General features: G+C 48.5%; 11 protein-coding genes across 11 annotated transcripts; 4 read left to right on the top strand and 7 right to left on the bottom strand.

Moving 5' to 3' along the window:
* Nucleotides 1-442: 442 nt before the first annotated feature.
* FVEG_03747 (1-pyrroline-5-carboxylate dehydrogenase) lies at nucleotides 443-2,265 on the top strand (the record flags this gene model as incomplete). Its single annotated transcript, XM_018891369.1, has 3 exons — nucleotides 443-577; nucleotides 626-733; nucleotides 784-2,265. 3 exons carry the CDS (start codon nucleotides 443-445, stop codon nucleotides 2,263-2,265), a joined length of 1,725 nt encoding a protein of 574 aa, XP_018747871.1.
* A 68-nt stretch (nucleotides 2,266-2,333) lies between these two features.
* FVEG_15329 (hypothetical protein) lies at nucleotides 2,334-6,101 on the bottom strand (the record flags this gene model as incomplete). The annotated part of the gene is made up of 8 exons (XM_018904451.1): nucleotides 2,334-2,493; nucleotides 2,590-2,734; nucleotides 3,107-3,586; nucleotides 4,370-4,449; nucleotides 4,495-4,800; nucleotides 4,856-5,232; nucleotides 5,282-5,828; nucleotides 5,878-6,101. The coding sequence occupies 8 exons, from the start codon at nucleotides 6,099-6,101 to the stop codon at nucleotides 2,334-2,336; spliced, it is 2,319 nt and encodes a 772-aa protein (XP_018747872.1).
* A 464-nt stretch (nucleotides 6,102-6,565) lies between these two features.
* On the bottom strand, nucleotides 6,566-7,765 carry FVEG_03748 (hypothetical protein). Its single transcript, XM_018891370.1, has one exon. It carries the CDS (start codon nucleotides 7,637-7,639, stop codon nucleotides 6,578-6,580), a length of 1,062 nt encoding a protein of 353 aa, XP_018747873.1. The 5' UTR covers nucleotides 7,640-7,765; the 3' UTR covers nucleotides 6,566-6,577.
* Nucleotides 7,766-8,243: 478 nt separating this feature from the next.
* Nucleotides 8,244-10,047, bottom strand: FVEG_03749 (hypothetical protein; the record flags this gene model as incomplete). The annotated part of the gene is made up of 5 exons (XM_018891371.1): nucleotides 8,244-9,153; nucleotides 9,208-9,353; nucleotides 9,411-9,772; nucleotides 9,822-9,927; nucleotides 9,988-10,047. 5 exons carry the CDS (start codon nucleotides 10,045-10,047, stop codon nucleotides 8,244-8,246), a joined length of 1,584 nt encoding a protein of 527 aa, XP_018747874.1.
* Nucleotides 10,048-10,539: 492 nt separating this feature from the next.
* FVEG_03750 (hypothetical protein) lies at nucleotides 10,540-11,711 on the top strand (the record flags this gene model as incomplete). Its single annotated transcript, XM_018891372.1, has 2 exons — nucleotides 10,540-11,207; nucleotides 11,258-11,711. 2 exons carry the CDS (start codon nucleotides 10,540-10,542, stop codon nucleotides 11,709-11,711), a joined length of 1,122 nt encoding a protein of 373 aa, XP_018747875.1.
* Nucleotides 11,712-12,590: 879 nt separating this feature from the next.
* FVEG_03751 (hypothetical protein) lies at nucleotides 12,591-14,081 on the bottom strand (the record flags this gene model as incomplete). The annotated part of the gene is made up of 1 exon (XM_018891373.1): nucleotides 12,591-14,081. The coding sequence occupies one exon, from the start codon at nucleotides 14,079-14,081 to the stop codon at nucleotides 12,810-12,812; it is 1,272 nt and encodes a 423-aa protein (XP_018747876.1). The 3' UTR covers nucleotides 12,591-12,809.
* Nucleotides 14,082-16,228: 2,147 nt separating this feature from the next.
* FVEG_03752 (hypothetical protein) lies at nucleotides 16,229-17,172 on the bottom strand. Its single transcript, XM_018891374.1, has 4 exons — nucleotides 17,021-17,172; nucleotides 16,936-16,949; nucleotides 16,821-16,883; nucleotides 16,229-16,765 (listed from the first exon to the last, which is right to left on the bottom strand). Exons 1-4 carry the CDS (start codon nucleotides 17,108-17,110, stop codon nucleotides 16,297-16,299), a joined length of 636 nt encoding a protein of 211 aa, XP_018747877.1. The 5' UTR covers nucleotides 17,111-17,172; the 3' UTR covers nucleotides 16,229-16,296.
* Nucleotides 17,173-17,336: 164 nt separating this feature from the next.
* On the top strand, nucleotides 17,337-19,554 carry FVEG_15330 (hypothetical protein; the record flags this gene model as incomplete). Its single annotated transcript, XM_018904452.1, has 2 exons — nucleotides 17,337-18,841; nucleotides 18,894-19,554. The coding sequence occupies 2 exons, from the start codon at nucleotides 17,337-17,339 to the stop codon at nucleotides 19,552-19,554; spliced, it is 2,166 nt and encodes a 721-aa protein (XP_018747878.1).
* Nucleotides 19,448-20,637, bottom strand: FVEG_03753 (hypothetical protein). Its single transcript, XM_018891375.1, has one exon. It carries the CDS (start codon nucleotides 20,507-20,509, stop codon nucleotides 19,574-19,576), a length of 936 nt encoding a protein of 311 aa, XP_018747879.1. The 5' UTR covers nucleotides 20,510-20,637; the 3' UTR covers nucleotides 19,448-19,573.
* Nucleotides 20,638-20,904: 267 nt separating this feature from the next.
* On the top strand, nucleotides 20,905-22,159 carry FVEG_03754 (hypothetical protein; the record flags this gene model as incomplete). The annotated part of the gene is made up of 3 exons (XM_018891376.1): nucleotides 20,905-21,166; nucleotides 21,214-21,704; nucleotides 21,760-22,159. The coding sequence occupies 3 exons, from the start codon at nucleotides 20,905-20,907 to the stop codon at nucleotides 22,114-22,116; spliced, it is 1,110 nt and encodes a 369-aa protein (XP_018747880.1). The 3' UTR covers nucleotides 22,117-22,159.
* Nucleotides 22,160-22,794: 635 nt separating this feature from the next.
* On the bottom strand, nucleotides 22,795-24,774 carry FVEG_03755 (hypothetical protein; the record flags this gene model as incomplete). The annotated part of the gene is made up of 1 exon (XM_018891377.1): nucleotides 22,795-24,774. One exon carries the CDS (start codon nucleotides 24,772-24,774, stop codon nucleotides 22,795-22,797), a length of 1,980 nt encoding a protein of 659 aa, XP_018747881.1.
* Nucleotides 24,775-25,093: the final 319 nt, after the last annotated feature.

Here is a 25,093-nt window from a genome sequence, read left to right as displayed (position 1 = left end):
CACTATCTAACACCAATCTACGTCACGCGAATAATAAAGGTCGGAACGATTCGCCGACGCTTCTATTCCTATCTTGTCGCCTTGAGAGCAAACCCTGCATGATCCAACAGAGTATCTGTGTCACAAAATGCGGGCCGTTATGCGGAGGAGGTCACGAGGATGTGATCCTCTACTCATGCAGATCTCGCTGATAAGTGCCGGTACCAATGGTTCCAGAAGGTGGAGAATCGGTTACGAGCTGAATTCACCCGCATATGCAGGTGTTGCCTGACTTGTCTGTTGAAGTGTCGGAGCGAGATATGTAGTCGGGATGGCATCCCGACTTCTCTTGGCCTGCTCTGTGCCTCTTGACTTATAAAGCGATTGACTTTGAGATAGGATACAGATTCTTACCGCAAATTACTACAATATCTCTTGCTCACTGCGATTTCAGTAGCCGATCATGTTCAGATCTCTTGGCTTTCAGCATCGGCCTGTGGCTCGACTTGGTGCTTTTCACCAGCACAAGCCCAAAGCTCTTTTATCCAGTCGACAGTTGAGTCTATGGAACCCACCAAAATTCGATAATGAGAAAATGGTAAGTCGATTTAGGCATTAAGTGCTTCATACTTACATGATATCCTAGTTCGACTACGCCAAGGGCTCTCCAGAACGAGCCCAACTCACAGAAAGCATTAAGAAGCTCAAAAGCTCGTTCCCTGTCAAGATCCCCATTCAAATCAGTGGCGCCGAGGTGAGATACTTGTTCTTTTAGAGATATTAATATACTTATATCGGCCTCAGATCACCAGCAAGCAAATTCTCAAACAACAAAATCCATCAAACCACAAAGAAGTCGTAGCAGAATACGCAACCGCCACGCCTGAGCATGTCAACGCAGCTATCGACGCCGCTCTTAAGGCTAAGCCGGCTTGGGAAGCTCTGCCCTTTGAAGACCGCGCAGCCATTTTCCTTCGTGCAGCTGAGTTGGTAACTGGTAAATATCGCTCTGATATCGTCGCTGCAACTATGCTCGGCATGGGCAAGAATATCTGGCAGGCTGAGATCGATGCCCCAGCTGAGACGGCAGACTTCTTCCGTCATTATATCGATGAGGCGTGGAAGCTATATGCTCAGCAACCGAAGGTTCAGACGCCGGGTGTATGGAATAAGATGGAGTATAGACCATTGGAGGGCTTTGTATATGCGGTGTCCCCTTTCAACTTTACTGCTCTTGGTGCCACGCTTGTCGGGCCAGCAGCTTTACTCGGGAATGTTGTTGTTTGGAAGCCTTCTGACTCAGCCATCCATGCTAGTTGGCTTCTGCACCAGATCCTTCTTGAAGCTGGTCTACCCAAAGACGTCATTCAATTCTTACCAGGTGAACCCAATGAGGTCACTGATGCAGTCCTGAAGAGACCTGAGTTCGGCGCTCTAACCTTCATCGGCTCTACCAAGGTCTTCAAGGGATTACAGAAGAAGATCGGCAACGGTATCGGAGATGAGATCTACAACTCGTATCCCCGCGTTGTCGGAGAGACTGGCGGCAAGAACTGGGGAATTGTTCACCCAACCGCAGATGTCAAGAGTGCTGCTCTCAACACAGTTCGCGCAGCCTTCGAATACCAGGGACAGAAGTGCTCAGCCAACTCTCGAGTCTACGTCGCTGAGTCAGTATGGCCTGAGTTCAAGAAACACCTTCAAGAGCAAGTGTCTGCTCTGAAGGTTGGAGACGTCGAGAACTACGAGAACTTTATCAATCCGGTTATTCATGAAGCTTCTTTTGATAAGCTTAACAAGATTATCGAAGATGCCAAGAACGACAAGGATCTGGAACTTGTCGTTGGTGGCAAGGCTTCCAAGGACAAGGGATACTACGTCTACCCAACAGTCTATCAGACTACCAACCCTCGTCATGAAATTATGACACAAGAGCTTTTCGGTCCTATCCTTGGCATTTACGTCTTTCCAGATAATGAGTGGGAGGAGACCCTAAAGCTCCTTGACACAACGTCGAGATACGCCTTGACAGGCAGTATCTTTGCGAAAGACCCCTACGTGTTACGCCATGCTCAGAACGCCCTGAAGCACGCTGCTGGCATGCTGTATCTGAACACAAAGTGCACTGGTGCAGTGGTGGCTCAGCAGCCGTTTGGTGGTTCTCGTGACTCGGGTACTAATGATAAGACTGGAACTATGGCCCATTTGCAGAGGTTCGTAAGCACAAGGACGATCAAGGAGGAGTTTGTGCCGCTAGAGAAAGTTTTATACCCCTCCAATGAATAATTCTTTGTTAGCCATCATAGAGGACTGTTGAAGTCCTAGCTTAATACAAAAGTTTCCAGGTTCACTCCTCAGCTCTTGAGAGCTTCTGGTTCTAATCTTGGATCAGAATCCACGACTCTGCCATCATCCATGTTCCGGAAGAAGTCATACACCTCTGGGTCATCGCCTGTAAGATCTCGCCCTACCTCCTCCACTGAAACACGCTGCCATCCTGCAAGAGGCTCCAGCCTAGGGTCTTCTGCTGTCAGCTCTCCTGTTTCGGTGTTATGATACCGGGTGTAAGACCGTTGTTCGGTAACGGGATCATAGAATAGCTGGGCTTACCACTGGGACGGAAGAGGACCTAGCAAGCCTTGTGTAGCTTCTAGATCCCATACATAGCAGTCACTCAAAAACTTCCAGGTGTTATCCTCAAATGGACGGAGGAGTACTGGAAAGTCACATCCTAGAACGACGCAAATCACATCCCCTGATTCTATCAGCATATATCCAGGATATCATGGTTTCTCAAATACCTGGCTTCGCGAAAGTACAGGCTAAGCCAATACTACCCCTCTCAGTTGTGACCATTGCTCTACCTTTAGAACGTGTCCAAATGACATATTCCATCATGTCTCCACGAGTCAGCTTCGATACCGGTGTCGAGGCTGTCGAGAGAAATTTAGTTTTGAACCTTTCTTTGACATTCTCAAGGGTAAATCCCTCGGCAGGACGACGTTCAATTCTTCCATCTTGGATAAAGGTGGCCGCAAAGCATCCAAATAGGTGCCCCCACCAGGATACGGGTCTGTGAGAGAACATTCAGGCTCCCAAGATCTGATAGAACAAATTGCTGTTTCACCATCGTCCCAATGATCAAAGGTATTTTCAGAAACAGACTTCACAGCGTCGAATCGTATGCCAACTACCTTTAGCAGATTGGGCGCTTGGTACTCATAGTGTATAGCAGAACATCCAGAGGCATAGTGGTGTGATACTCTCTGGCCGTATGGATCTGCTTCAGAAAGATCGGGAATCCAAGAAGGGCAGGTTTCCTCATCGGGATTTCGAGGACGACCACGCAGCTCCCAGCGGTTAAGAGCCTTGGTACTAGCCAGAAAGCAGGACTTGTATAGCTCGTCGACAGGCTGTTCATAATCCGGCTTGATCTCACTCGCAAACCTCGGTGGAAGAATAGCCAGTAATCCATATATCTTTTCGTGAGAGTCTGAACAAAGCCGGGCGTGATATGCGTCCAGAGTGTGTTCGAGTGCTCTTGATGCATCTTCGGACTCGCCCATGAAGACAAATCTGCCTTCGACGGTTTCAACGACTTCCCATCCTGTTGGGAGCGTTCTTTTTTAGATGTTTCCAGGATAGGCGCTGTGGCCTAGGTCGCTCCGGTTTCCTCAGAAGTTCATGTGAGATTCGTAGTCGAATTTCTTCGTCAGGATTGCCAGGTGGTAGCTGAATTAGCCTGATGTGGAGTTCAGGCTCGAGTGCTCGGTATTTGTAGGCTGGTCTTGATGATCCTCGGATTCCAGTTCAGTCATTTTTATCTTCGAGTTACCATACATATGATACAGTGCCTGTTTGTTCAGGCTGAAAAAATAAAGGAAATAATGCTGTGGAGGTGAGAAAATAAGCCCAAGCCTAGCTGCGGCTGAAAGATGAGCGGTTACATCACCAATCAGAGACACGGCTGCCTCTAGGCAGTCTCCGCTGAACCATCGAATTCTATACACTTTTTAAACATGATTTTCAACCTCTTCCAATATCCCCTCCAATATTCTTTGGGCCCACTCAAGGTCCGGAGCTTCACCTGACCACCGATTTGCTGTCCACCGCGCAATTTCCAACGCCTCTTTCCAGCCTGTAGGAAGTGATATGCGACCACTCTTAGCCGCAGCCAACAAGATCAAAGCTTTGGTCACACAGGAACGTGCAATATACCACGTTCCATGATGCCGGTTATGCCCATACGTTCGGAAGAGGTGCTCTACGCACAACTCTAGACATCTCTGCGCCAATGGGATAGCTCGACTGTAGTGTGCATCGTCTGGCGATTGGTGAAGTGTGTAGAAAAGAAAAGGGCGGTGTATCCATTCTCGACAAGATAGTTCACGGTTTTTCAAGAACTGTGCCAGCTCGTTGTTGGCATGAACTGCGTTTTTGGGGTCGATTTGAGGAGGAATATGCGAATACCTGGCACATATTAGCGCTAATCCTACGATTAAAAGAAGGACTCACCAAAGATCTATTTGCTCGTTAAACTCCTTGCAATGCTCCATAGATTCACAAATGTTATCAGTCCAACCTTGCTCTCCGCTCCGAGCCATTACAGACATGGCTCGGTTCATCATCCTTCTATAAGAGATTTCTGCCAAGTAGTAGAACCAGCTCTTCTCTTCTTCTGGCACAATGTCATCGTCCAATGTGTCACCTCGATCATAGGCCGATGGGGAAGTCAGTTCTGTTGGTGGAGAAGGGAACATGTCTGGATAGTCGCACTGCGCGATACCACTTGGCGGTAACGGTATCTCATACCGCAATTCACTACAGCGAACTTGTTAATCTAGGTCATTGAAAGACGAAGGTTGGCTCGACTTACTATTCTGTTTTGACGCAAGACCAATACAGTCTTTGTTCAAGTCGGCGATTTTCCTGCGTGGTTGCCTGGCTCGACTTCTTCTGACTGCGAGTCCACAGAATGTTTCGCAAATCGATGCATGCTCGATTAAAGTGAAACCATGCTTGCAGTGGGTGAAGGCAGTACATCTCATATATACCACAGAGGAACAAGCACTGTATATATAGGAGTGATGGCTGGAGTAGTCCGAGCCTTTTCTTTGCTGCCAGGTAGTATGATGCAGCGGTATCCGGGTCCACGACCGGGGTTGTCGATGAGCGAGTAGAGGCAGGAGAGCCATCAGCATCTGCCTCCGTATGAAATGGCACCGACAAACATGCTATGGCGCAAGATATTAACTTGAAAAAATCAATATGATCCATCGAAGTGACTTGAGTGAATACTTACTACAAGGCAAGACCCGCCATCCCATCTTGGTCCATTTTCGGCTGCTTCTCTGACCTTCTTCTTATAATCCTTAACATCCAAAATCGGATTCTTCACATGCACGTAAGCAAGGAACCGTTTTGAAAGAGGAACCAAATCCTCCTCCTGGACTCCTCTTCCACCTGAGCCGCCCCGGGTATCGCTGGACCTCGCTTCAACATCTTCGTTTAGCTCCAGGACGAAAGAGTGGGTATCAGGCACGAGGCCTTGAAATATCGGCCACCTCATAATACTCTCACAATTGTTTGATGCTGAAGGAAAGTCAGGGCGGTCAAGGACCTGCAGTACGTCATATTCAGGGACAAGAGTCGTCAAGTCTCTCGATGCGTGGATTGGAGCAACACGCAATGGCTGAGTGATACTAGCATGCCCTGCTGATAAATTAGATGCTCCTTGCGGTGAGCCGTATGACTCTGAATCATTTACAAGTACTGCTAGAGGTCGAGACTCAAGAAGAGACACAACATGGTTGAGTCGATCCAGGATAGTCAAACTAGCAGGATCATAGCTATCCATTCCATCAGTCAGAGTACAATGACAGTCAGTCTGCTACTAACCTTGAGTAATCACTATCGGGGCCAGAGCCAGGATAGACGCACTGAGCACCGCTCCTGGAGCAGAACCCACAGACTGGCCGGACATTGTCACATTTAGTCTTTCTCAATCGGCAAGATTGGCAGGCTGTCACGGCACGTTTACGGTGATACATGGCTGCTGTGCGTTGTCGTTTATTGCCCTGTCCCTGCTGACCCAAGGAACTGGCACCGCCCTGGCTGAACATCGTGGAGTGAGGAATTGGATAGGATCTTGAATAAGGTAGAGGAATGTCGGGGAGTAGCGGAGATCTTAAGTTTATGGTGGTTGATTTTAGTGTAGCTTTAGTCTCGCGGAGTAGCGGAGACTAACTCAGAGCGGTGTTAGCTGGTGTTGACTAGTACCCTACATCCCTCTGAGCTTATCTTGCAGCAGACCGTCTGGGAGCAAGAAAACGTAGGACCTTGACATAGGGTAATATTAAGATCAACTTAGTGACAGGTATCCTAAACTTAGACTGAGTTATCTAAGTCTCTCTATAATTTCGGATTAAGCTCATGAGTTTTCATTTCTCTCCTAGCGCACGTTTGCATTTTGAGAGTCCTTCGTTTAGGGCTAATGCGATGGGCATTGTCAACGGTTCATGCTTATCATACTTTGACGAGAAATCTCGTCTCTGCCCGTCCGATGTTATCAACAAATGCATATATCATTCATTTTTATTTAGTCCTGAGGAAACTTGGAGCCGCCCTGCTTTCTGACCTCATCCATAATCTCCATGACCCGAATAGTCTCAGCCCAGGGCATAATATCGCTCTCAACCTTGCCAGCAGCAATATCAAGTGCCACTGCATCAGCCTCCCAGTAAAATCCCTTACCCGGTTTTTCAAACTCATATTTCTTCCCCTCACTCTCTACGTCCTTGTAAACGGTGAATGATGCAGGAACCGAACCCGCAAAGCCTTCTACAATGATATGGCCCTTGGTGCCTTCGACACGACAGAAAGCCTCTGGAGTTTTGACTTTTGAGTTAGAGGTCAAGATACCCTGTTTTCCATCGGGATATAAGAGGATGATCGAAGTACCGATGTCGACACCATCGACGAGAGTTTGGGCGGCAGTGATCTTTGGTGTAGTTGCCTTTTCACCTACACCGGCATCGAGGGTCACAAGGCCCCAAGTCAGACTGTAGATACCAATATCCAACAGGCTGCCAGCACCAAGAGATAGATCTTTCAATCGTGAGCCAGGACCCTTTGATTCGATGTTCTGGTTCATGGCAAAGTCTGCAAACACTCGAACTACATCTCCAACAGCCTTTTCCTCATGGATGACCTTCTGGAGAGATTTAACCAGAGGAAAGAAGCGAGTCCACATAGCCTCCATGATGAATACGCCTTTCCTCTTAGCTGCATCCAGAACCTCTCTTGCCTCCCTAGCATTGAGAGTAAATGCCTTCTCACACAAGACATGCTTTCCGTGTGAAATCGCATCGAGGCAGTTCTTCTTGTGAAAGCCATGAGGAGTCCCGATGTAGATGATATCAACATTGGGGTCTTGGTAAGCTTCCTCATAGCTTCCATAGATAGAGGGAAGTTGCGTCCGTCCTGGCATATGTGTCTCAACGAACTTCGTCCCCTTTTCGACGGAAGATGATCCAATGGCTTGAATATGATGTGTTGCTTGGGCATTCTCTCTCTCGATGAGGAGGTCCTGGATGAACCATGATGAGATCAGGCCTGTGCCGATGATGCCCCATCGTAGAGTTGGTTTTGATTGAGACATAGTGATAGAGACTCTGGACGAGAAGTAAAAATATGTCTAGAACAAAGACTATTAGAAGCCAGAAGGACGAAAGTTGCAGGATAATAAACGAAAGCATCGAGATTCACATCATGCATCAACTTCGGCTAAATACAGTCGTCTGAGATGGAGTAACTGGAGCAACTTCTCCACTGTTTAGCGTAACTCCGCTACTCCCCGACTACGACTACGACTACGACGTCGCCCCCCCTCCGGCATAACAACGGGAAACCCCCTGGTCCTGGTCTTTGTCCTGGTCCGGTCGATAAGCTTAATCCGGATAAGCCAAGAACCAACCACGGATATTCGATGACTCTTTAAATGATGATATTTCCGAGGACTTGACACGACCTCTTGTGCGCTATCAGGGCCTGAAGATATCATGGCGCCAGATGGATCGGCTGGAAACACTTAAGCAATAGTTGATGACGCTAACCTGAAGTGAAAAATCGTACACCTATGAGTACCTGGGCTAAAGGACTAACATAAACTTGCAAATCATGTTCCTGAACCATTATCCCAACATCTCCAATCTCCAATAAGATCAACAGTCGTACCTTGAAACCAAAATACCTTGTAAGGAAGCCTAGTTGGCGATCTCAACCTGCTTCGCATTGCCGCCCTTCTGCCCAGTGTTCTCCTCTCCAATAGCTGATTCAACCCTAGCCAACTTATCCTGGTCATCAAGCTTCCCCTCAAAGACTTCTCGGATCTCCTCAAGCGTATGGCCCTTCGTCTCGGGAAACAAGAACCAAATGATGACGAAAAGAACTGCGAGGATACAACAAAACACAATGTAGTATTTCCAGGTGATAGCCTTCATAGCGATTGGGTTCACCTGGTTGCCGACAATAAGACCAGTGAAAGTCGAGATGTAGGTGATGGAAAGGCCACGTCCTCGCAGGGTATACGGAAAGATTTCGACGGGGTAGGCTTGGAGAAGGGGCGTCCATGCGATGTCATAGAATAGATAGAAGATGAAGATGAAAGCTACCACCGCACGGCCTGTCGCCTCATCATGGCTGCTGACGAAATGCGCAGTAAGGCCGGTCCAAATGATATAAGAAACAAGCATGCCACCCGTAGAGAGCAGGAACAGAGTCCGGCGGCCGAGTCGATCAACCATCATGGCTCCCAGAAAAGTCGAAGCGAGCCAGTTGAAAATCTGAAGAAGTCCGTTGATTAGGGTCTGGTCCTTGACCTTGGTGATACCGATCGTGTTGAGAACGAGAACAAGGTAATAGCTGACGACTCCGACGCCGTTCCACTGAGCAAACCAACCAACGATGACAGCAATAAGCGTGCGCTTGCGATTCGCTGGGGTGCGGAATAGTTCAGCCCATGAGACGGCAGAAATAGCGTCGGCTTCCTGGGTGAGTGCCAGTTCGATTTCTTGCATCTCAAATTCTACGAGAGGAGACTCCAGATCTCCACCTGCGTGGAATTGGGCAAGGACTTTTCGGGCTTCCTCCTTGCGGCCTTTAGAGACAAGCCATCTAGGTCGGTTGTGTAAGCTTCTGGGAAGTTATAGATTGATGCGACGTTCTTACCTGGGAGATTCTGGCAGGAAATAGAGGCCCAAAAGCTGGATGACTGGCAACGCACCTTGGAGCAGAGACGGAATTCGCCAGCTCCAAGTTGTCGGGTTCTTGAAGGTGCCATAAGTACACCAAGCGGCGAAAATAGAGCCAAAGTACTAAAATGGCGTACAAAGTCAGCATACTGCAGTAAACAAGACAGAATCTAGACTTACGAAAAAGGTGTTATACAAAGCAGTCACTTTGCCTCTCTGAGTAGGGTACGCAAGCTCGGTGATGATGATAGGGCTAGGTTGGCCGATAAAGCTAGTGAAGAAACCTAAGAAGGCTCTCGCAACGATGAAGCTGTGTAGGTTCTGCGAAAGACCCTGTAGAGTCGCGAAGCCAATGCAGGTGATGAGACCAATAAGAATAGGAAGCTTACGTCCCCAGCGATCACAGATATAAGCTACCACGAAGAGAGAGATGACTTTGCCGAGGGGATAAACAGAGTTCATGAGTCCGAGAAGCGCGCCCTCTAGACTGCCGAAGAACTCACGCCATTGAGGTAGAGTTTGGAGACCGTTCATCATTGATCCTAGGCCATGTCAGAGTTGGAGTAGAACCGTAAAGAGATTAAGGAATACCATCGTAGCCAACGGACGCGGAAGAAAATAGAGGGACCAAAAGGCATAGGTTGAGCTTGACCAGATGCCAAGTCATGTACCATGGTTTGGGATTCTCAGGAAGGGCCTGTATAGAATAATCGTCAGTCTGTGAAACGAAGATCGGCAGGGAGATGGGGCGTCGTACTCGTGAGAGCTCCGATCCAACAGCCAATTCGTCCTCTTTCTTGCGTGAAAAGACACCCATTATCTCAAGGCAGAGTAAATGATAAGAGATGAAGATGGTAAGTACGCCAAAGAACCACAATAACTTGACGGTTTGAGGAATGAAGAGGTCCAAAAGAGGGGATGATAAGCTCCTTTTAAAGCACTCAGATGCTCCCTCATCTAGACCCCGGATTTTCGTTCCCCGTAACGGAGGAACCTCAGTGACCCCGTGGGGGAGAAGATAAAGTATGGTTACATTTTAGCATGGTCCGAAGCCAGGGCTCGAGTCATGATCCTTTCGCGTAGTAGCGGAGCTGAATGCTCCTTTGGTGTCGGGGAGTAGCGGTATGTGGGGAACACAGATGGGAGGAGTGATACTCCAATCCACAGGGTACTACGTATTGATGACAGAGGAGATGAAGGATAAATAGCTTTTCTTTAACTCGTCTAGACTTATACTTGTACCCTTTTGTTACAGTTCAAGAGCCCAGAACATAACATCAATCATTCAAACCCTCTTTCACTTATCACCATGTCAAACATATCAGATCGCATCCTTCGGGTTGGCATCATCGGCTGCGGAGAGATCACGCAAGTCGCCCATATTCCCAATATCAACTTCCTATCCGAAAAGTTCCTAACAACCTACCTCTGCGATATCTCCAAACAAGCTCTAGCCCACTGCACCACCAAAGTCCAGGGCGGGAATCCCAAAACAACCACCAACCCTGAAGAACTCTGCTCCTCACCAGATGTCGACGTGGTATTGGTCGCCAACGCAGACGCATACCACGTTGAGCATGGTATACTAGCTCTCAATAATGACAAGTACTGTCTTATTGAGAAGCCAGCGGCCACTTGTTTCCGAGATATAGACAGACTTATTGAGGCGGAGAAGGTTTCAAAAGGCAAAGTATTTGTTGGAACAATGCGACGTTACGCTACTGCTTTTATCGATGTTGTGGAAGAAGTTGGGGGTATGGAGAAGATTCAATATGCGAGAGTGAGGGACATCATCGGGCCCAACTCCACCTTTGTCGAGCAGAACGGCACGTTCCCTCAGAAGTTTAATGACTTCACTGAGGAAGATGGTGTGGATAGAAGCCGTCGGGAAGCTGATATCTTTGAACAAGCTCTTGTCAAAGAGTTTGGGGTACCCAGCACACCGCAATCGCAAAGAATGCTAAGAGTTCTGGGAGCGTAAGTGATCCTCACCTTATCATGCAACATAGCGCTGAACTGTGATATAGCCTTGGGACCCACGATCTTTCAGCCATGCGCGAGATTCTCGGCATGCCCAAATTCATTGCCGGCGCTGTCCTAACCCTCCCCGGTATCTTCAGCGTACTATTTCAATACGATGATTTCCCCGTCACATATGAATCAGGTCTCAGTGGTGTTCCTCAGTTTGATGCGCACATCGAAGTCTACTCCGCCAACAAGATCGTGAGAGTCAATTTTGACTCTCCTTACGTCAAGGGGCTGCCAGTCATTATGACGATCCGAGAGAAGATTGGCGAGGGTGGCTTTCAAGAGAGGATCATCAGGAAGACATATGAGGATCCGTATACACTGGAGATGCTGGATCTCTATGATTGTGTTGTTGGAGGGAAAGTGCCCAAGACAAGTGCGGTGGATGCTAGGAAGGATGTTGAGCTGTTTGAGATGATCTTGAAGGCTGGTGCTGATAGGTTTAAATCTTAGACAGAACTTTTAGGCCGCATAATAAGACTACGTTACTATTTCATGTAGCAAGCTCATTAATTGACCTAAATAAAGACGGTTCTTAGCAGGAAAACTATATGCCCCAAGACGCCAAGCTCGACATTCGTCATAGGGTTATGAACTCAGTCAGATATTTACAGCCAAGACTCAACCCCGCGCAACTGAACATGATCACAACATCAACGTTATCGTCGCGCTGAAAGCCATGAAAATGATACCTTTCTTATCTCCCCTACTAGACTTCATTACCTTGGAATGCGAAATACCTGGCTCCAGAAACGATGACCCTCGAACCAGACGACCTTTGAGGGCCTTCGACAAATTTACACCGCCGACCTTTCTCTGGTTGCACCTATAATCTGCCCTTTGGCTTACATATGCCCAACGCCTTTGGGAAGTTGACAGTCAAAGTCTTCGAACTGTCCTGGTACTTCTCTCTCTGGTCTTGTTTGTTTTGCCATGGTTCTTTCGCGGGTGGATAACCAGCGTCAATCGACTTAGATCAGCCACTGAAGCCGCGTTTTTGCACCAAATCTTACTCTTAGCTGTGGCATTTCCTTTAATTGTATGGGAACTCGCTCACGAGCTTCGCTACTGGGAAGTGACACGCTGTCTTTGTTGCGTTGTTCTCCTAGTTATGGCGGCTACGACGGGAGTCGTCAGAATGTCACGGTGGTACAACTCCGTCGCCAACAGGCCAGAGACGAGCCTGAATGCACTAAAGTGAGGATGCCTAGCGACTTGGTACTTGAGCAGACAACCTCTACGATCACCCAGGCGAGGCCTTCGCGAGGCATCTCCGAAACTTCGTCTTGTAAATGGTTCACGGGATCAATCAGCAAACTCAAACCATCTAAAGGAGTGTATTAGTTAGATTTTTATCGTTTTCGACAAAATCAATGCTCTAAATAAGTAAATACCAAGAATAGGAGCTCAATCAATGCCATAATAACTCATAAAGGACTGTTCCAAACAAAATCGACAAACACCATATCTATCTATGCACGCTAGTAATGTTCTATGCAACGCTATGCCAATGTAAAACTATTACTGGAAAATGTGGAAAATGAATGCCTCTTACTTGGGGCAGACAGGCTTCTTCTGAGAGCAAGCGTCCTTCTTGCAGCATCCCTTGAAGCCGTTGGCGCAGACCTGGAAGAAACCGGTGCCAGGGCGGCAAGTACCATCAGAGCGAGCCTTGACCTTGAATGTCTGGGCGGGCTCGTAGGTGCCGGTCTTGTAGTCGGGGCACCAGGTGTTACCGCAGGCATCGCCCTTGCAGCAGCCGCGGAAGCCGTTGGAGCAGGATTGGAAGAAGCCGGTTCCGGGAGGGCAGACGGTAGGATCGTCAGAGCGCTTGGCGACGGCGTCGGGGCAGATGGGAGCGGAGCCGGAGCAGGCGTCGGACTTGCAGCATCCTCGGAAGCCGTTTGAGCAGGACTGGAAGAATCCTGTGCCGGGAGCGCAGACAGTGGGATCGTCAGAGCGCTTGGCGATGGTGTCGGGGCAGATGGGCTGAGATTGAGAGCAGGCATCAGACTTGCAGCACCCACGGAAACCGTTAGAGCAAGACTGGAAGAAGCCTGTTCCGGGAGGGCAGACGGTAGGGTCGTCAGATCGCTTGGTGTTATCGGGGCAGACACCAGCGTTGCCAGTGCAAGCATCAGATTTGCAGCAGCCGCGGAAGCCATTAGAGCAGACTTGGAAGAAGCCGGTACCAGGAGCACACTGTCCATCGGGGAGAGAAGCAGGAGCAGTCTCAGTAGTCTCAGGTTTGGGCTTGGGGGCCTCGGACTTGTTGTCGGGGCAGACTCCAGCGGTGCCGGTACAGGCGTCAGACTTGCAGCAGCCTCTGAAGCCATTGGAACAAGACTGGAAGAAACCGGTACCGGGAGCGCAGACAGTTGGGTCATCAGCGCGCTTGACCTTCTTGTCATCAGGGCAGACAGCGTCCTTGCCAGCACAGGCGTCGGACTTGCAGCAGCCCTTGAAGCCGTTGGAGCAGACCTGGAAGAAGCCAGTGCCAGGAGCACACTGGCCCTCGGGAAGAGAAGCAGGAGTAGTCTCAGGCTCCCAGTGTTCACCCTCCTTGGTCTCGGTAGGTTCAGCGCACTCCTCGGTCTCGGTAGCATCAGCAGGCTTGGTGATAAAGGCGGGATCGCAAGTACCCTCGACGAAATCAGTGCACCACTTTATGGCACAGGGATCAACGGAGCAATAACCGCGGAAACCATTATTAGCACAAGTGTAGAACTGGCCAACGCCTGAACACTCGGTCTGAGAGCGGGCGGTAGGTCCAGCAGAGACATAGCCAGCAACGGCAACGAGGGCAAAGATTGTAGAATGCATAGTGTTATGATATTTGTCGAAAGAATTAAAACAGTTTTGCTTGAAAAGGTGATGAAGAAACTGTGGCAGACGACTGAGAAGAAGCGAAGGTTTGTAAGAAAATAAGACCTGACAAAGGAAAATAAGGAAATAAGAGAAAAAGGAAAAGTGTTTGTTGATTTGATGTTTTGTGATGTGATGATGAGAAGAAGGAAATCCATTTCGACGAGAATTGGTGGCTTTCTTATACCAGATATGCGTACAAGTGAAGCTGTCTGAATGCAGTAAGAGTCTGCATGCTTAGTCTCCGACTCTCAACGGAGGAGGCTGTGACGTCTCACAGCCCTCACAAGAATAAGCCGTCAGATCGGGCTCAGCCCCTCAGCCCCAAGACTCAAGATCACATTAGCCCTATTTTAAGCTTAAGGACTCGGTGCAAATTAGGTAAAGTGAAGTTTTCGCAGCAAACATTAACTGCGCCGTCGGGATGGTCTGGACTGGTCTTTACAGCCCTGTGTCGCTTTTAGTGGCATTTAGCTTGAGCTGTCGAAGCCATTGCCAACATTCTCATGCTTTGGTGGATGGTCAATATAGTCAATCATTGGAGCAGTAGGTCTAGTAAATTGCAGCTCATGATTTACTTGTTTTCAAGGGAGAGCTGTTCGGGTCTTCGGCATTTGGAATGGAAAGCCTCAGTGGACTAACATTCAAGCTTATTGTCACTAAACTCGATGATGTTTTCTCGGTTCAGCTCACTGCCGGGTCTAATTTTTCTTCGGGGGCCATGGCGCAGCAGCTCAGATGGAGCTCTATTACCTTGCAAGGACAGCTTACGCCGAGCATCCATCGGGCTGTCGGTCATGCATGCTATGACGGTACTTGTGCAACGGAAAATATCAGCTTACTACGAACAGGCAGAGTCTTGGTGTCACGTACTAAGCCTTAGCATGGCAATAAGCGGTCAGTCAAAAGCACTTGCGCTACGCCATGGCTTATCCCTCAAGGATGATTATTGGAGCTGAGAAGATGGTGCATCAGCTGGATTGAAGGATGGTTTACAGCTCAGACTTACCAGCGGCGGATTTTGCCGTACTGCGTTTTCCGCCCCCGGTGTTTTGTAGTGTATCGTAATTGAATGTCAGATTCTTCGGTATAGCCGATCATCTAGAGCTAGAGTTATACGTAATCGGCCATCCAAAGGTAATATCTCATTGATGCGGGACTTTGGCTCTCCATGATTCTTTGGCTTCATTGTTGACCCGACTCTAACATTGCTGCATAACAGCTCTTCATACTGTGAGAAGTGGCAGCTTCAGAAAGCTGTGCTTTCTGTCAAACTAATAAGATTTGAGCTTGCTATTAGTGGACGCCATTTTGCTAAGACAAGCTATTATCTAAAGGTGACGCACTCCTCGAGCCGTCCAATGGCCGAGAGTTTCTAGAGGCCTCTCTTTAACTAGTGGCTAAAGCCACCAATCCATTAGGTTTTTGGATATAATTCTTTAAGCTTAATATGACTAAAAAGCTACCTTTAGGATAGAAAGTGCCTCAGAAGCACACAGGACACGGGATCTATTGCTTTGCAATGCTTGCTGGTATTCAATGATTCTATTTATGCCCAAGGATGCCAGAGTTACTGAATGAGAACAGAATTCTCCTATTATAGTGAATATATCTTCTCCCACAGCCAAGAACTACGTTAAATTTATGAGACTAGGCATTCGACATGAGGAGAGGGCTGGATCTTTCGGCGCGTGGACACGACTTTGATGGTCTAAAATTGTAGCAGAATAACAACGCATGCTTCAGAGCTATAGGCAGACGAAAACAGCAATTCGGAGCTCCTATCAACTCCCAACTAGACTTAGATTCAGAGGATTTGAATGGTCTTAATCAGACCTTTTACATAACTACGACTTCGCCTAGAAGAGGGGTCTAAAGCAAGCATCATCCTGACACCCTGTCATCTGACGTGATCACAGTTGGAGCTGGCTCCCCGCAAAAGATCCTTGAACTAAAATAGATTGGAAAGTTCTGTTCTTTTATTCGATCAAGAGTATTTATGGTGATCCTGGCAAACGGTTGGAAGAGACCAAGTGGCCATAGTGAAAGGCTTTTGAGTTATGATATGGATTCTCAGAGCAGACAAAGACACAATATGAAGCTTTTATACGGTTTTTGTGGCTCTTGAGGCCTTTAAATGTCAGCAGTGACGTGGCATTAAGTAATAGATGCTCTAAAAGTACACATTTGGATGTTTCTGCTCCATTTCCTTGGCTTTGCTTCCGCCAGACTCCTCCTGAATATGAATACCATTCCTCTGCATAACATCATCATCAGCATCTTGCAACGTAACTGTTTCTTCTTGGCCATCTCCGACATCATCTGGAAAGTCCACAGTCTCTGACACGGGTGGTGTGGCATGAATAGATCGTGCCCGTTGGTTTCCTTCCATCAGAGCGTCAGGCTGGGTTGGTGAGTGAGTTTGCTCTGATCTACTTCGGTACCATGCTCTTATTTCATCCACGTTTCTGAGTGGAAGACTGTCCCATTCTGTTATACGATCGTCTTTTCTTTGTGATGAAGGCTTGAGCGAGATATGATTGTTGTTGGGTTCGTCGATAGTGTGTACAAGCCGAAAAAGAGCTTCTTCTGTCTCTGCAAGGCGAGCTTCTAGCCTGGTGATAAACCCAATTGGAAGACCTCTGATTATTTATCAGTATTTATGGTGGTCAATACGAGTAAGTGTTGTAGTGTTACCTCTTATTTTGTTCTGGGTAATGGCAGTTGGTAGGATCATTGGTGCACTGCAGACAATGCGGCCTGAGCAGCCGTTAGCACGACAATCTCTCCAATAAGTATCTGAAACACTTACAACTGCCTATCGCACTAGCGAGTCCTCAATTCAGTCAAAAGCGTTCCCTTTTCCCTAGAATTGCGACTGGGGCATGAGATCTCACCTTGCGTTTCCGCTGTCGACAATGACTACACGCTATCGGGTTCAACTGCCTCTCGATCTCTTGCTCACCCGAAGCCTCATTATTCGCCATGTAAACAATTCACTTACACAAGGATCAATCCCTGTGCAGCATCTGTAAATCGATCGGGGTTCGTTCCCCAGAGTCAAAACGTCGCTCCACAGGGAGAATGACTTGTTCAACCCCGCGTCGGCCTTTTCTTTGTCCGGGCGCGACACTAGCACTTTTGCAACTTCAGCTTACTCCCAGCATCGTCAATTCCAACTCATCCACTCTCCATTGAGGATGTTGTGTGAAGATGTCTTCTCATCACTCGCCGTATGGTAATATCGAGACAGCATCTCAATCAACACTAGGTCACTCTGAACCTCAAGGCCAGAAACGGAAACACTCGACTTCGCAACCTGGACGCGAATATGGATTGATGCGCGATACAGGCGAGCACGATGCCGCTCGATTCGTGGGAAGTGGCAGTGGAATCCACTATATCCGTGCTGTTCATCTTCGTCTCGCCAAGAGATCGGCATCAAGAACTACAGAACCTGGATCTTCAACTATAAACACGCTTATTCCCGGTGAAGACGATCAACTTCGTCAAGATGCTTCGATAAGACGAAATCGAGAGCAGTTTCTTTGGAAAGATGATGAAGTCTGTGGAAATGACACAAGTGATACCTTTGAAGACTTGGTCGAGTGGTCCAAGAGTTATTTCGAGGCGTGGCATCCTGTTCTTCCGTTCCTTCACGGGCCTCATGTCCTGGGTTTGTTTGAAGAGGTTGCTAAGAATGGAACACTATTGCTTGACCCTATCGATATGGTCATATTAAAGTCTGTTCTTTCTATATCGCTGGCGGATAGTCGACAGGCCACTCCTTTCAAAAAGCCGATCCCAAAAGTATATCTCTTCAACAGTGTCGATGATGCGTTGGCGAGCTCTCAATTTGCTCTGAGCCAGCCTGCTTCAATCCGCTCAACTCAGGCAGCGTTGGCTATCCAATTATTCCTAACTTCGATGCTCTGTCTCAACGCGGCATCGAGATTGGGCGGACTTATTGTGAGGACAGCGTTTCACATGGGCCTTCATCGATGTCCGGCGCGATATCCCTTTTTCACAGACAAGGAGGTTTCAGTCCGACGCAGGGTGTTCTGGTGTATCTACATCCTAGAAAGGCTCCTCTGTCAGTCTCTCGGGCTACCTCTTGATATACGAGATGACGACCTGGATGTCTGCTATCCCGGCGAAGAGCGTCATACAATAACGAACAGAGAAGAAAATTCTGAAAGATTACAGCTTCTTACGTTTGTGGCTAAACATGCTCGAATACGTGGGCTCATTCTTGAGCTTAGGAACAAGTCTATGCTACAACGGCAGGATACTGCAGATCGAGCAGCGTTCGTCCAAGCCGAGCTAGCAAAATGGTTTAATGAAATTCAGGACGCAGTAGAAGAGGACGATCTGGCCGATGCAAGCTCGACTACTCCAGCAATATCTGAACATCATAAGGTTATGCTCTTAGTTCTCAAACATGAGTCGGCAATATGCTTGAACAGACCTGGCCTCGCTTCCGAATATCCTTCCTCATCATACTCATCCGCCTTTCAGGCATGCATATCAGCTGCCAAGTCTATCCTGATAATCCTCAAGAAACATCGAAACCACCACCAATTATCTGTAGACTCAACTGGTGCAAAGTCTCAAGCACCCTTGCTGTGGCCTTCTTTCACGTGGTCTATATGGATCAGTGCCTTTGTTCTAATTCATGCTGCCTTTGAAAAACAGGTCCATCTGGGAAGTGCATTGAGGTTCGAACTTCTCCTCCCTTCCCTTGTTCGGCGTTTACTGATATCCTCTTAGACACGTTGCTGCAGCGAAGGATATCCTTGGTCATCTGGCTGCAAGAGATACATCGTGGCCTGAATACTGTCTTGGGGCCATTGATGAACTCACCTCCACCGTGCAAGAACTTTCCCAAGAGCGTCCAACAATGATTGAATCTCCGGTAGATGCCATCATCACAACACGTAGCTTCTCACCTAGCGTCGGAAGTCAAGTACGGAGCGGTGAAAATACCACCCCCACAAGACTTCCAAGAACACAACATACTCACTCACAAAGCACTGAGACGAGAGACAGCCCAAACTCTATCCCTCAAAACATCTCTTCGAATACCCAAGCAGTCCAGGGACTATCATCCACTCAGCCTTTCAGACCCCAACAAAAAAGACCAAGGACAACGTATCATTCTACGGGTATCCTACCCCAAGATATACCTTACTCGCAGCCCCATAATCCTCAAGCTCCATATTCCAATGACCTTCTATCTACGCCAAACACATCACTCAATCCAGAAGTGACACCTGGGATGAACTTGGATAACATACCACTAGAAGGCCATGAATCAATGATGTGGTATGATCAGCTCTTTGCAAGTTCATTCAGCGCTATCGACAATCCCTTTCTTGTCAATGCGGAGTTTGACGCTTCTGTTGATCCAACTTGGAATTATTTACGATAGTATCACTAATAATAATACATTATACCTCCTTCACTTGAGTTACCTTCCTGTCCTTATCTAATACCACTTTTATATGCTTCTTCTCACTTGATCCCTCACCCTTGAAAAAGTTCTCGCTCTGGAGACGCTCAAGGAATAGCTCATAAGCCGGCATGTATCCCTTCACAAACCTGATAACTTGCTCATCCGTCATGCCCGGCTTGTGCTGTCTCAACGCCCTCTCCTGACCTAGCCTCCATTCGTAGACCTGCACGAGTTTATCTGTACTCAGATGTAGAAACCCATCAAAGTGCTGTGGTCCAGCGAATGTCTCGCAATATCTTCTCAAGTTCTCATTGATGAGCAGAAGATGGCTTAGATTATGACTCGCCAGCGTGTTCGTAAGGGCCCATTCTTCAGACTTCTGTGCCTCTGAGGCTTTAGCTTTCTCCCACTTCCTCTTGACTTCCTCGGCAGTCAAGGGTTTGAAGCCAAGTGCCCAGCCCTCAAAGATCAAAACATCAAGGCCTTTATCCAGTTGAACTTCTTCCCATTTCTCAACGGGAACCCTTCCGCCCTGACCACTATGAAGGCTCTTGTCAAAAGCTGGCCATTTGACAACCTTCTTATCACTCTCAACACGTCCAAGTACTTGGTCGAAGAAGTTCTTCGCCAGAACTTCGTCGTGAGTTCCAGGTTGGCCACGGGTTTGGAGAAGACCATTATCTGGGTTCGCTTCTCGAAGGGCCACAAGTTCTGGGTGGTCATGATAGAGATCATCCAGTGATATCATGCGAGTCTTGAGATGGTGTTGATTCGTGAGGGTTTGTGAAAGAGCTGCAGCCCATGTCGATTTGCCACTGCCCTGAAGGCCAGAAAGGCCTAGAACGAATGGCCTTGAAGAGTTCTTCCGATGAGCTTGGATTGCAGGGACAAAGATGTCCAGCACCGTATCAATGGCTTTTGGATCAATCATGGCTAGTTAAGTGTAAGATATTGGGTTTTTCGTAATTAAATTGACGAGGGAAGAGTAAGTGATAAAGTGTAATATCCCTCAAGATATCATGAAAGACAAGGAAAAGAAAAGTCCCTCATCAACTTTGGCACTCTTCTAAGTTATGGACAGTCATTCCCCGCATCATAAGCCACTATTCGCGGAAAAGCGTCAATCGCAACGGACTTGAAGCGCCGCTCACTTCCTTTCCCGGACCGGGCAAGGCGATGCTGCAGCGGACATTTCTAAGTCCGCCCTCCTCCACACAAGACATACTCCCATTCCGACATCTTGGTATATATAAGGATAACATTATCTATCTTATACAAACTCATCAGCATCGCCAATCTTCATAAAAAGTCTCTACAAAACTCATCATGTCTCCCTCCGCAGTCACCGCCAAGAAGTCCTACAGCATCGCCTCCATCCCCGCTGATGGAATCGGTCCTGAGGTCATTTCTGCTGGTATCGAGGCTTTGAACGCTCTGGCCGGTACTCTTCAGACTTTTGATCTTGACTTTACTCACTATGATTGGAGTTCGGATACTTATAAAAAGACTGGGAAGTATATTCCTGACGGTGGTCTTGAGCAGTTGAAGAAGCACGATGCGATCCTCTTTGGTGCGGTTGGAGCTCCTGGTAAGTCTACTGAATGTTCTTATGAAACTTGATACTCATTCTACTAGATGTCCCTGATCATATCTCCCTCTGGGGTCTTCGTCTGGCAATCTGCCAGCCCTTCCAACAATACGCCAATGTTCGCCCAACACGCATCATGCGCGGCACACAATCTCCCCTGCGTAACTGCAAAACGGGAGATCTCGATTGGGTCATCATCCGCGAGAACAGCGAGGGTGAATACGCCGGTCAAGGCGGTCGTTCACACCGCGGTCACGCCTGGGAAGTTGCCACAGAAGTCGCCATCTTCACTCGTCACGCTGTCAGCAGACTTATTCGCTTCTCATTCGAGGTTGCGCAGAAGAGGCCCAGAAAGCACCTGACTGTAGTCACCAAGAGCAATGCCCAGAGGAACGGCATGGTCCTTTGGGATGAGGTTGCTGCGGAGGTGGCGAAGGACTTTCCTGATGTTACTGTTGAGAAGATGTTGGTTGATGCTATGACTACGAAGATGGTTCTTAAGCCTGAGACCATCGATACCATTGTTGCCAGCAACTTGGTAAGTCCCCTTCCTTTCCTCTGTTTTTGGAAGCCATTGAACTAACACACCCTAGCACGCTGATATTCTCTCTGACTTGGCCGCTGCCCTCGCTGGCTCAATCGGCATCGCACCAACAAGTAACCTCGACCCCAGCCGCGAGAACCCATCTATGTTTGAGCCCATCCACGGCTCTGCGTTCGACATCACCGGCAAGGGCGTCGCCAACCCAGTGGCTACCTTCTGGACAGCAGCTGAGATGCTCGCATGGCTGGGTGAAGAAGAGGCTTCGACCAAGTTGATGGAGTGTGTTGAGAATGTCACTGCCTCAGGTGTTCTCACACAAGATCTAGGTGGAAAGGCGACTACCAAGGAGGTCACGGCTGCGGTCGTGGCAGAGATCAAGAAGAGCCTTGGCAAGAGTTCGAAGTGAGTGTCAGTAGCGAGATAAGATGATAGAAAATGACTAGTTGGTGTTTTTTTATGTATGTCTTGATTGTTATGAATCTCTTTGTGTTGTAAAGTCCCATAGTTATTGTCTGATGTAAGTCACTGAAGCAAACGCCTTTGTTCTAGGCCTTTGTTCTCTCAAATTCACACACAAAATGTCCAACTTTAGTGTATCGGGCCTACAAGAGCGATGTTCTTCTGTCAGGTCACATCAAACAGCCCCATGTTTCGCTGGCAGGTTAGTTGTCATCGGGGAGTGGCATAAGGTTGGTGGTAGTCATGAGAAACTGTACAATTAAAGGGCCATCGGTGGCGTAGAAGCAAGTGGTCAAACAGCCTCAAAAAGAAGACAGAGTCATAAATCTTAAGTTCCTCATATATCGCGATAGTCTATCTCACCTTTTATCTACCTGAGACGCCAGAAAATCGTCATATCCTGAGCAAGGCCGATCAGGCGAGGGCCCTTGTTACCGGCCTCCAAAATGTTCAAGACATCCTCCCACCTCGTCTTCTATCGCGACTGCAAGACCAGCCTTCAATTGGCATAAGAGCTCTAAAGAGACCAAGTTAGTAGTTGAGCCAAAGCTCTGTACCTTCAAGGCTCTGCGTTCTGCAAACCGGCATCGATCTCTTACCTTGCTCAAGGACGAGGACCGTAGCCTCAATCGTCACCGTACAGGTCATCGTCAGAATCGATCAATATCGGGTCATCGTAATGAAGTCCATGATGCCCTGGGCGATTCCTGCCCTGCTGACGGGGAGGATGCCGCGCCGCCAAGCGAGCCGCTTCACGATTCATCGCAAGGAGTCGATTCTGATTTGTGCGCCTGGCTTCAGCGTCTACTTCATGGTATGCCTCTTCACGGGGAGGCCTATCCATCTGAGGGGCGTCCATCGGATTATAGAGTCGGCGCGGCACGTTCCTTTCGTTGTGCAAGTGACCCTGGTGATACATCTCATGTGGACCCTCCCCTGGCCGATAAGTCCTGGGAATATCACGTTCATCTCTCACAGGTGGTCTCTCCATGCGCGGCTCGTTGATCTGCAAACGGCCCATACCCGGCATGAGAACATCCAGGGGAGGACGGCCATCGTCTCGCCGGCGATCCATTCGCATTCCAGGCGCATGTTCTCTCTGTACACCGAAGCCTTGGTTAGCTGTTCCCATATTTCCCGGATTCATCATGTTCTCAAGCAACATAGGTGGGAGAGGGGCATTGTGTGGACGACCTACCATCCGAGTTTCTCTACGCAGCCCCATTGGCATACGAGCTTCTCGTTCGGCTCGTCTGCGAAGTCGTTCGCGTTCATGTTCATAACGATTCATCTCATCTTGATGACGTCTTTCCCCATGATGATGTCTTTCTCCGTGATGGTGATGGTGTCTTTCTCCATGATGATGATGATGACGATGATGCCCTTCCCGGTGGTAATGTCCTTCCCCGTGGTGATGTCCTTCTCCATGGTGATTCCTTTCATGTCCTTCGCCATGCCGACGTTCCCTCCCATTATAGGCCCCACGACGGTCTTGCTCCTGCGGTTGCTGCACTTCCTCAGCAGGGGGGAACACCAGAGGTCGAATAACCCTCCACGGTCCCCCAACTTGAGGCGGAACACGTTCCTCCTCACCAGGCATCGGCCGTAGCTGTGGGATTCTCGCAGGTCCATCAGCCTCATCCGCCGCTGCTGCCTCGTCGATAGGGTGTCGACGACGACGATACTGTGGGGGCTTCGTGCCTGGACGGTCCCTCATGGGTACCATAAGATTAAAGCCTCCATATGTGGGACAGCCGCAGGTCCGCCATATTTCACCGCAAATGAAGCAGAACTCTTGACCGCAGACGCATGTCATGTGGTTGCACGCCTCCGCAAGCTCGATCATCCTTCCGCACCCGGGGCAGTTAACGGTCCGGTTCTCGTCCATGGTGGCCCAGACATCTTCTTCAGCGGCTCCCTCTCGGCAGGGCTGGCCTGGATGGCCTCGCTCACCACAGTCGCGACATGTGTGTGTATCGCACAGCAAACAGTGCCCGTTACGATCAGGTGGAATGAATGCTGCGCAGTTAGGGTCGTGGCAGTATAGTCTATCGTGGATCGGCGCATTGGCTTCCTCTTGCACCTGGCGGAACAGATGAACCAAAGCAGGGGCACGTGCAAGCGCGACACCCGCCTCGTCGATAGGCTCGCAGCATCTTGGCGGAAACGTTTCTTGAGAACTAAGACCGAGTCGAATAAGTTCACGGTAGCAAGGGTAGCAGTAGTTGTGGGTGCCGCAAGGAGCCATCATCTGAGCATCCTCCAGACAAGCAACGCACATTTCTCCGTTCGTTTGTTCAGGGAAAGGATCCATTGCAGCTTCGCGAAAAGCAATCCTCCTCTCGGTTCGATCCAGCACGATTCGATGGTTGGTATTGCGGACTTCGGGGCTGCGCAGTCGCTCAAATGCCAGCTCTTCGTCGGTGATGATCCTGCTGACTAGGAAAGCCTGCTCATCATCTTCTGCAAGATCTAGAGCAATAGAGATTAGTCTGGCCAGGTATGGCTCCGAGAAGGCTTCGTCAGGGGGTAGGAGCTGGAGACGGATCAACAAATCAAGAAAGTCTGGGTGGACTCGGTCGAGGGCGTCAGAAACATCCGACATGATGGGCAAAGTTCTGAAAGAGGAAGGCAGGGAGTTTTTATAGGAAAGTTAAAGATGTCGCAACTTTGGACCTGTCAAAAGTATATAGGTACCAACTCTAAGCAGGTGTAAGTTGCGAAAGAAGTAGTAGTATATGTTATAGGGTTATAGACTGCTTAGATGTCAACTTCAGAGTTGTGCGAGACCTTAGAAGGTTTGTGGGAAAGAAAGCTTATTAGGTAGAAAGGTTTGGTGAAGCTTTTATCTTTGGGGTGAGAGGCAACTCAAAGCACGCTTTGACTGACTGTTCATGTATTGCCATCAGTGACCAGAGTCAAGC

This window comes from Fusarium verticillioides, chromosome 2 (assembly GCF_000149555.1).
Source record: "Fusarium verticillioides 7600 chromosome 2, whole genome shotgun sequence".
NCBI classification, from domain to species: Eukaryota; Fungi; Ascomycota; class Sordariomycetes; order Hypocreales; family Nectriaceae; genus Fusarium; species Fusarium verticillioides.
This window is presented reverse-complemented; position numbering and strand designations above follow the sequence as displayed.

Excerpts from the sequence above, each read along its gene's own strand:
- FVEG_03748 (XM_018891370.1), bottom strand. The coding sequence starts at position 7,639 with ATGTCTCAATCAAAACCAACTCTACGATGGGGCATCATCGGCACAGGC.
- FVEG_03752 (XM_018891374.1), bottom strand. The coding sequence starts at position 17,110 with ATGGCGAATAATGAGGCTTCGGGTGAGCAAGAGATCGAGAGGCAGTTG. Across the intron at positions 16,766-16,820 it reads TACCCAGAACAAAATAAGAG|AGGTCTTCCAATTGGGTTTA; the intron begins GTAACACTACAA and ends ATAAATAATCAG.
- FVEG_03753 (XM_018891375.1), bottom strand. The coding sequence starts at position 20,509 with ATGATTGATCCAAAAGCCATTGATACGGTGCTGGACATCTTTGTCCCT.